This window comes from Embiotoca jacksoni, unplaced genomic scaffold (assembly GCF_022577435.1).
Source record: "Embiotoca jacksoni isolate LCO1_2020_lvr unplaced genomic scaffold, fEmbJac1.0.p SCAF_5, whole genome shotgun sequence".
In the NCBI taxonomy this organism is placed as follows: Eukaryota; Metazoa; Chordata; class Actinopteri; family Embiotocidae; genus Embiotoca; species Embiotoca jacksoni.
The window spans coordinates 22689207-22699262 of record NW_027185403.1 but is presented as its reverse complement, the minus strand read 5'-3'; the positions used below and the strand labels follow the sequence as shown (position 1 = coordinate 22699262).

Below are 10056 nucleotides of genomic sequence, written 5' to 3'. Positions count from 1 at the left end.
AATGATGGGACGTTACACAATCACTGCAGTAACTCACTCTGCAGTGTGTGATGTGCAGTATTTGTTCATCTGAATCCTGCTTTTGACCTTTGCTGCAAATCCTCCCATCTCCCTCACTCTCTCCGTCACTCTCCACCGCTGACTCAAACACCTTGAAAATCATCTTGGCTCCGATCCGACGAGGCGTCCGTTCCCCATATTGGATCCGAGCTGATCTGAACCGGCCCAATTTAACAAAGAACCAAAACCAAAAATGTGCTTCTGTAAAATGGCTGCTTCACCCGCTTCATGTGTCCATTTCAGGTGATTTCTGGACTCTTTGAGCCTCGTAAAGTGCGTCCTTGATAAGGAAAAACCGAACGGCTTTTAATCAAGGAACAACAGAGCACAGTGCCTGAAGCAGCAGAAAATGTTGGCACAGAAAAGGAGCCAGCCGCAGGAAAAAAAAAAAAAAACACAAATCACTGTGTTAAGAAAAAAATACAACAACCACAACGGTAACGGGGAAAAAAGACAGAAAGGACGGGGCTCTGACGGTGAACGGCTTCCTGGCCACACCTGCCAGTAACATGTTTCAGGTGATCCAATCACAAGCAGGCAGGCAGGCCGGTTCATGCCTATGTTAATGTGTCGAGTGGCCACTATCCCGATCTACATGCAAGTCAACACCTACATCACAAAAATAAACGAGACATCTTCGCTCGGCCTCATATTAACATGCTCCGTTAGCTTTCTTATGATGAGTTTCACATCTGTGATAAAACTGACATTTATTCTACCGATTCATACGTTTTCTTAAAGGAAAACAATAAATCATCTTATATCCCAACCGCGCAGCTTTTCTTTGCTTTCCACTTTGTTATGAATCACAACGGATTTATAAAAGATGCTGCGTAAATCAACATCAGTATGATGACGTAAATATGTCTGTAAGTCTTCAAACATTTAAGAAATCCTTTAATGTGAGCAAATACTTTCTCATTACAACAATGACTTAACACTTAAGAGTTTATAATTCTCAAGCCGAGTCCTGTCAGGCTCTCAGACCAGTTCAACTACAAGAATAAACCTCAACCCAGAGGAGGCCATGTTTCCATTCTTTATCACCACCAGTTCAGTTAGAGGTTCACAAGTAAATCTCTCCCACTTTGTTATTGGAAATCATTTCTATTGATTAAGCAGACGGTGTCGGCTGAGTAGGCCAAATTAATCTGGCTATATGTGTCTCAGACTGGACCTCAGTGAGTCTTGGATGTGTTCACGCCTGGACTCCGAGCTGTGATCGGATCACCAAGGGCAGATGTGATGTCAGGTATGAACCGAGCCTGTGAGGTAGGAAACCAATTATCTGCCAATATTAATAATGCATGCATTAATTAAATGTTCAATACATTTAGATAAAAACTGATATGCTCCTGTAAATGTGACGACATGGATAAAAGGGTTCCTCATGAAGAGAACCATACGAGTGATTTATTCATGAAGTCCCCCATCAAAGCCAAGAGAAAGGCTAACACGGCCTCGTGATGGATGACATGGACACATGTTTATTTAACATTAGCATGTATTAAACACTGATGCCGGTGGAGTGTCCCCTCGCTGCTGACTAACTCAATTAGCACACACACACACAGAGTAAAGCCTGTGTTCCTTTTTCTGCTTTGTGGGTACAGAATTGTGCAACGCTAAGCCACGCTATCAATTATCCTAATTAAACAAAGACTTAATGCACAGCAAATAACCTGTTTTAAAGCACTAAGCTGGCTGATAACTCGGCCACAAAGTAACTGCATCCTATTTGCCACACCAAGGGTAGCCAAAGTCAGCGGTGAAGTGCCGGCAGGCCGCCGCTTCACGACTGGACGTGCAACACGGCGTTCATTCGTGCACGAGGATGAGGAGTGAGGGCTGACGAAGGAAAGCCGACACACTCCAAACACAAGACAGAGCAGCTGCATGTCGATGACAATAAAATGTTTCACAGCGGTGAAAAAAGAAGACAGAAGAGCTGCACTGGTGAATGAGCTGGGTATGAATTATGAGCTTTTACTCAGATACATTCACTCTATCTATTACTATTATAGAGCATAACAGCAAAAAGTAATGAATTTAATTCTCCTATAATTAATATCATTTTAAGAAGAGAGGCCACAGCGAGCAGATCCAGTCCTGACTTCTTTACTGAATCTCCAATCAATTTGTTCCTCATTTAAACCAGAAGGAGTTTCTGTTTTATGTTAATAAAGTTAATGCTTGGAGATGCTTGGAGAAAAATTTACATCTGATAAATTTAGCTTTTTTTTAATTGATGAAAATGGTTTCTATTCTTCAAAATAAGATATGAAAGAAATTCAACTCAAAATGATCACAAATATGTATTAACATGATTTTAAAAGTGAAAAATAAGATGCACTGTTGTGTAAAATAATTCCGGGCCTCAGATATGTTCCAATCCACACATGAATACCAAGCAGTCTGAACACATGGAAAACTCATTTTACAAATACAAACCGCACAAACACAACAAAGAGTTTCAAAATTAAAGTCTTTTAACTTCAAATTCACTGATATTTGTTTTTTCTTTTTCATTTGGTGACTCTTTTCTCACCACACAGATCCACACATACATGCTGCATTTAAGAGCTGATGGAAAACAGGCTCATCTGGGCTTTAGGTGAATTCATGTTTAATTAAGTGGGGATGGTGGGTGGTGGACTGGATCTTCTGTTGGGAACACAGACAGTCCGGGCAAACCTGAACGTCACACTAACCACCGCCAACAGGCGCGTCACCCATCAACCAGATATCTGCAGTCATTGGCTTCTGCAGAGTGGGAAAATGTTCTAATCGTTGGGTGACGAGCTGTTCAGTCTATTTACACCCAGGTGTCCCAGTTTTCCACCGGCACTTCAATGCAGTATGTATTTTGTGGATCTGTGTGTGGAGATAGAGCGCATGAAAAGAGTCTGAAAACTCAACACACAAATGTAACCTGATCCATGTGCACACACATTTACAGTCTGTAAATAAAGACAGATGACATTTGAAAAATTATATTTTTAGACTTTTGTAAACATAGAAAGCTTTTCCAAATTAAAAATGATCAGATCTGTAAAGCTGAGGTTAAACATCTGTAAATATCAATATTCATCCAGGTTGTAATGTGTGCATCTGTCAAATAAATGTACATGTGTTTGCATTGTTTGGTATGTGTGTGCATTTGTGAACCCAAAATTAAGTCTGAATATTGTACACATTTGCAAATATGATTTTTCATTTGTAGATCGTTTAACACACGTTTGTTACCAATCTGAGTCCACAAAAAAGTATTTCTTTGGTACTTATATGAAAAGTCAGGAATACTTTTCAGTCCACATGCAGCCCTACTTACACAAAACAGTGTGAACTGCTGCTGCCAGCGTTCACATGAAATGCTAATGCTCATAAAATAGGACAACATGCACATCGGCCGTTTCAGTCCAGATTAAAAAATGTTCCATGGGGGTGAAAAATAAAACGCTGCAGCAGGTTTAACTGAGCTTATTACAACTGAAACGGGGGCTGTGGTGAGTGGTGTGTGGTGAGTGGTGTGTGGTGTGTGTGTGTGTGTGTGTGTGTGGGGGGGGGGGGGGGGGGGGGGGGGCAGCGGCCGTGGCAGGCAGGCTCCATTTGGCAGGACGAGGTGCACCCTGCTGCGGCCGACCAGATATGATGACGGTCTCCGTCCAAAGAGGATTCACAGCACAGAGAGCTCAGCGCTGAATGAAGACATAAACCCGGCATTCACAACTCAGTGGGGCCCTATTGTATGAACTCAGATGGGTTCCTTTCGGCACAGAAGATACAAAAAAAAAAAAAAAAGACAAAAAGGAGTGCTATGGAAAGGGAGGAAAAAGAGAAGTGGGGGGTGGGAGTGCAGTTGGAGAGTAACAGCATGAATGAATGCATTAATTAATCTAATGAACGAATGAATCGCCTGTTTTGTTTTCCACGGCCACAACCTATTTGGTCCGCTTCCCAGCTCTCCGGTGTGAGCGCAGCCTCATTAAAAAGCCCGTCACATCTTGTCAAGTGGTCTCCAGCGCCGAGTGACCGCGCTCACAGGGAGCGGGCTCCTCATTAACACCGCGCATATTTACAAACAGCAGCACCGGGACCGCTTCCTGCACGCCAACATAAAATCATCACCAGCCAGAAAAGTGAGGAAGGAATATTAAGAGAGCTGAAGCTCACGGGGACGGGATCCGAATTTAAGGCAAACCAAGAAGTCAGAATCACTACAGAGAATCATCAGCATAAAGCTGATTGTGGGACAGTGGACAGCTTCAGACGATGCTGGCTCCAGCCATGTGTGATGTTAGCCCTCGTTAAAAGGAGCTTTCATTTTTACTAGCCCTCCGCAATGTGCTGTAACTGAGCAAGAAGACAGTCTCTCAGACAGACAGCAATCTGCTCCTGGACCCACAGTCACCACATGCTCATCAGCAAATCCGACTCCAGTCCGAGAGAAGCAGGAGAGCACATCGATCCGCCCTCTGCACACGCAGCTTAAAAACTCAAACACGCCCGTAGTGGGAAGGAGAGGCAGAGCCGCTTCTTACCAGAGGAATGGCCTCGATTGGTGGCGTCGTGGTCGCTGTCTCCCTGCTCGCTGTCTCCGTGGCCGCTGTCTTTGGAGCTGACCAGGTCTGCTTCCTGGAAGGCCGAACTGAAAGAAAACAAAGAGAACATTAAATCAAAGCCTCACTTAACAGTTTCAAATCCAACAAACAGCAGTCCCGACCCCTTTTTATCTTTCTAATCCTGTCTCATCACAGAGCGTCATCACATTAATGAGAATTATCAGCGAATGAACTGGAAGCAGAATCAGATCAAAGCCTGATTACAGGTGGAAGTAACAGAGTGAGCAGCAGAGAGGCTGCAGGGAGGAGCTCCCTCCATATTTACCTGTTGACACGTCGCGGCCTGTCAACCAGGTAGCTGAGTTCAGCTCGCTGGTGTTTGGTCTGAAAGAGAAGGGGCCATTTTCAGAGTGTGTTGCTCAAGCACCTTATGTAACATGATTAGCATAGAGAGGAAAAAAACAACACACCATCGCCACTGTCGAACCAGAGATGATGCAACAACCCACACAGTGTCATACTGATGTTGGCGATGGAATGAGTGTTCAGCCATTACACATACCACTCATGTCTGGTGAGGAGTGTGTGTGTCTGAGGAAGGTGTGTTTTCCTACAGGGTGGGGGGGGGGGGGCATGGCCCTACAGATATATTGCCAAGACGGAGTAGTGCAACTATTCAGGCTGGCACGGCCCAGAGACACATCTTTGTTCCAGTGCGACTCAGCAACATTTTAACCAGCATGCTTAATGCGAAGCTTCACTCCCCAGGGGGACTGGGTCACACACACACACACACACACACACACACACACACACACACACACACACACACACACACACATCAATGGTAGGGCTGACTTGCCTCTGAGCCAACGTTCGTTCTCCTTAAACACTTTTGTTTTATAAATTTAAAGACATAAATGCAGTCTTTTCTCTTTCAGGGCTGCAAAAGGCAGCACGTCAGGCACCGGTGGTCTCATCATTGTGTTGGCTTTAATTCCTCTCCTGCAGTATGTCAGAGGACATCCTGTCATACTGATACAGCCATTGGTAGCTCTGACATGCCACAGAATTGAGGGGATGAAAATGACTCCTGTGTAAAATATGTCTGTGGCCTATCTGTCATGTGTGTCTTGTGTGTGCGTCAGGTTTACGACATGCTGAATGGAAGGAGAGGTTAGACTCAAAGTATGAGAGGGACTCTTACCTCGTTTGATAAAATGCTGCCGTTTGATATGATGTCAGGCTGCTGGTCTGTGTACCCTGTCACTATGGCCCCGCACGGGTTGTGATCGGTGTCTGTGCTCCTAGATGGACTACACGGCTTTAGGAACATGAGGTCGGTTTTGGCAGACTCTGGAGTCAGACATACCTGGTAGCAATAGTTCTGGTTTTGGTGGTGGGAGCCGAAGGTCCCCGACTCCTCCACGGGGACTTGAGCCGTACCGGCCCCGCTGACGTTAACAGCGCTTTGCACCAGCATGATATCCGACTTGCTGAGCTTTTTCTTGCGGGCCCGGCCCTGCCGTGAGCAGCAGGAGGTGCAGCCGAGACAGCAGTCGCTGGTCAGGCAGGTGTAAATGTTGAGCTTTTTGTCCTTCTGGCAGCGCACAGCCAGCACAATCATGACCAGGAGGAAGATGAAGGAAACGGAGCCCAAAGCGATGATGAGGATGAGGGTGAGGTCCAGGGTGCCGTCTTTGGCCTTGGCGGTGCCCCCTCGGTCTCCGCCTCCGCGGCCGTCAGCCATGCTGTCCACCAGCATCACCATCACGCTGGCGCTGGAGGACAGCGGCGGCTGGCCGTGGTCCCTCACCTCGATCAGCAGGTCGTACAGCTGGTGGGGGTCCCGCTTGGCCGACACGCGCCTCGCCGTCCTGAGTTCACCTGTCCGCCAGTCCATCCGGAACATGCCGTTCTCGTTCCCTCTCTGAATGCTGTAGGACAGGCGAGCGTTCTCACCGTCATCCGCGTCCATGGCCACGATGCGGGTCACCAGGTAGCCCGGCTCAGCTGAGCGGGGCAGGGGCTCCTTGGCTGTGCCGTTTTTCCCCAGAGGCGCCAGCACGAGGGGGGCATTGTCATTCTGGTCCACAATGATCACTTTGACAGTGGCGTTGGAGGACAGCTCCGGGGTGCCTGCGTCTTTGGCCTGGACCATAAAAGTGAAATCCTTCAGCTGCTCATAATCAAAGGACCTGAGTGCGTACAGGTAGCCTGTTTCCTCGTTGATTGACACATAGGTTTTGACTGACATCCCCTGGATGTCACACTCTAATATGGAGTAGCTGATGAGCGCGTTCTGGCCGATGTCCGGGTCCAGAGCCGTGACCGCGTGGATGTACGCCCCAGGCACGTTGTTCTCTGTCACATACACGTCATAGATGGACTGCGTAAAGGTCGGCGAGTTGTCGTTTTCATCTGACACCTGGACTCGGATGGACTTACTGGTTGCGAGTGAGGGTGTTCCTTTATCCCGGGCGACCACCGTCACAGAGTAGGAGTCCGCCTGCTCCCGGTTCAGCGGTCCGTCGGTCACTATGGTGAAATAATTCCTGAAGGAGGATTTTAATTTGAACGGGACATCACCGAGGATTTCCACGTGGATCTGTCCGTTCTCCTCTGCGTCCCGGTCCGTCACACTCAGCAGAGCAATGACGGTACCGGGAGCCGCTTTTTCGCTCACCGACTCCGTGACGGTGCTGAAGGTGATCTCCGGTGCGTTGTCGTTTAAGTCGGTGACTTTGACCAGCACTTTGCAATGCGCAGGCACGGCGTTTGGCCCCATATCCTTGGCCTGCACAAAGATCTGATACAGGCTGCTCTCTTCAAAATCCACCTCTCCGCGCACCTCGATCCGCCCGGTGCGCGGATCTATGCTGAACAAGTCCTTCACGCGGCTGGAGATATGGTTACTGAAAGAATAAACGATCTCCCCGTTTAGTCCCTCGTCCATGTCGGTGGCGTTCAGCTGTATGACCAGGGTGCCCACCGGTGCGTTCTCGGAGAGGCTGACCGTGTAGACGGGCTGGTCAAACACCGGCACGTTATCGTTAGAGTCCAGCACTTTGACCACCAGCAGCGCGGTGCCAGTCCGTGGAGGCTGGCCGCCGTCCACCGCGGTCAGCACGTACCTGTGCGCCGCCTGCTGCTCCCGGTCCAGCGGCTTCTCCAGGACGAGCTCCGCGAACTTGTTTCCGTCCGTCTGTGTCTGCACGTCCAGGTAAAAGTAGTTGTTAGTGGTGATATCATACGTGCGTAAAGCGTTAGACCCCACGTCCGGGTCGAACGCGCTCTCCAGAGGGAAACGGGTGCCCGGAGTGGCGCTCTCCGAGATCTCCACCGTGATGTCCGTCTCCGGGAAGCTGGGCGGGTTGTCGTTAATGTCCACCACCTCGATTTCGACCCGAAACAACTCCAGTGGGTTCTCCAGGAACACTTCTATGTTCAGCTGGCAGTTGGCGCTCTGCTTGCAGATATGCTCCCGGTCGATTTTCTCATTAACGAACAGGACGCCGTTCTCCAGGTTTACCTCCAGGTAGGGTGTCCGAGAGTTGGGCACCACTTGGAAACGGCGGGAGGCCAGCTTGGTGAGGTCCAGACCCAGGTCCTCGGCGATATTCCCCACCAAGGTGCCATGGTCCGCCTCCTCCGGAACAGAGTAGCGTATCTGAGAGAGCGCTCCATCCGTGATGCACAGGACAATCAAAAGCACAATCATCGCCGGAAAAACAAGTGCACTTGAGTTAAAAAAAAAAAAATATATATATATATCAAAAACCTGTGTTAATGGACAAAATGTCAATTTCCATCCCAGACTTCAGGTGGGAGGTAAAAGTCTCCAAAAGGCGTAAAAGTCTCCAAAAACGTGTAAGGCGTCCAGGCAGATGTGTCCTGTTAAAAGAGAGGCATTGTGATTTTTTTTTTTTAAAGGAGTTTTAATGACTGCAGAGGCTGTTTTAGTTCGAGCTCCGCTGTGTCGCTCTTCATCTGCGTCCCGCAGACAGCGCGCATTCCAACGAAGCGCAGTGCCGCCGGAGTGATGAAACCAGTCTGGAAAGGAGTTGGAAAAATAAATTATAATCCAGATAAGAAACATAAGAAATGCATTTTCTCTTCAGAGATGATCCCTAATCAGAAAATAAATGTCAGACTCGTCCTCCTCTGATTTCTGGCTCTCGGTCTCCTCTTGGCACCCTGCTCCCTCACTGCAGTCTCCTCCACTCACTCTCTACTGATGCTGTTCACTCAACTGTTTGCTTTTTTTCCCTGCATCGCGCCTCCCCCTCGCAGCCCCAGCGGCTGTAAATCACGCTGGGAGCTCTCTCCTGATTGGTTCCTGGGCCTGTCTGTCACTATCCGCTCGGCCCTCGTCTCCCTCGCTGCTTCATTACCTCTCTCCACCTCCCTGTGAGCTCGGACTTTTAAGAACACCTGACAGAAAAAAAAAAAAAGCGGAATTGAGAACGACAAGGCAGAACATTTATGACTTTAACCCTTCAGCTGCCAAACCCTAACCCCCCACCTGCCCTTTCTAACGCGCACAACTAATGGAGCAGTGCGTGATTAGAGTGAGTGGAGGACTTGTTGACTTGGTGGCGGGGCCTGTGTGAGCCTCAGGACACGCCGGGCGAACCGGGTTAATGCATGCAAATGTTGTGATATGCATGCAGTGAATCATTCGCCATTCATGTGCTGCTCTCAAGGCTGTGCGCTATAATTACACCCAGCAGTAGTAAGGTTATTATCTCTCTTCCAGCCACACAGCAGCGGGGCAGGAAGGCAGCGAGAGCGGCACTTCTGCGGACCGCACGCGACCCCTAGCGGTACAAATACAGACCGAGGTCCGATTCAGGTGAAGGACCACAGTCTGGAAAATGGTTTTCATAATGGTGTGTTAATGAACACATGGATATTAATCAGTACTGCCTCGATATAGAAATGAGGGTTAAAAGGTTCAATACATTATTTGTGTTGTTGTCTTGGTGTCAGGATTTTGTTTCTAATTGTAACATCTAATAATAATAATAATTAAAATCACAACAACATGAGATCTTCCTGGTTGTAGCCATAATTTCCAGATATTGATCAGTGGTGTTAAGATGGCTTGTCTGATGATAGCCGCAACATTTCCATTAGAAACATGAGATTAATTTGACAAATTAGACAAAAATCTCATTGAAATGTCCACTTACTCATTTCTACTGCAACACTCGACCACATCACATGGTCCTCGTCGGGAGATGAAGGATGCTCAGTTGTCACGGAGCTGTAGATGGTCAAACAGGGAGAAATATTCATGGACAAGCCCAGACATCTTTATCAGAAAATGTAGACATCTGAAATAATCCAAACCATGTCTGGTATGGAGGGGAGCTATTGGTCTACATGAAAATAGAAATATGCATTCACTTGTATGATAATTATAAACTCT

At 47.7% G+C, this 10056-nt stretch overlaps 1 protein-coding gene across 3 annotated transcripts in view; it reads right to left on the bottom strand.

Moving 5' to 3' along the window:
- Nucleotides 1–8884, bottom strand: part of pcdh10b (protocadherin 10b) — a 21120-nt gene extending 12236 nt beyond the window's left edge. Inside the window, exons 1-3 of one of the 3 annotated variants that reach the window (XM_069170816.1) lie at nucleotides 5830–8884; nucleotides 4948–5006; nucleotides 4602–4708 (exon numbers count right to left, since the gene is read on the bottom strand). In XM_069170816.1, the coding sequence (XP_069026917.1) occupies nucleotides 4602–4708; nucleotides 4948–5006; nucleotides 5830–8343 (2680 nt within the window). In that variant the 5' untranslated portion in view covers nucleotides 8344–8884. The remainder of the gene's footprint in view (nucleotides 1–4601; nucleotides 4709–4947; nucleotides 5007–5829) is intronic. The other 2 variants (XM_069170815.1, XM_069170814.1) reach the window with 2 other exon arrangements.
- Nucleotides 8885–10056: the final 1172 nt, after the last annotated feature.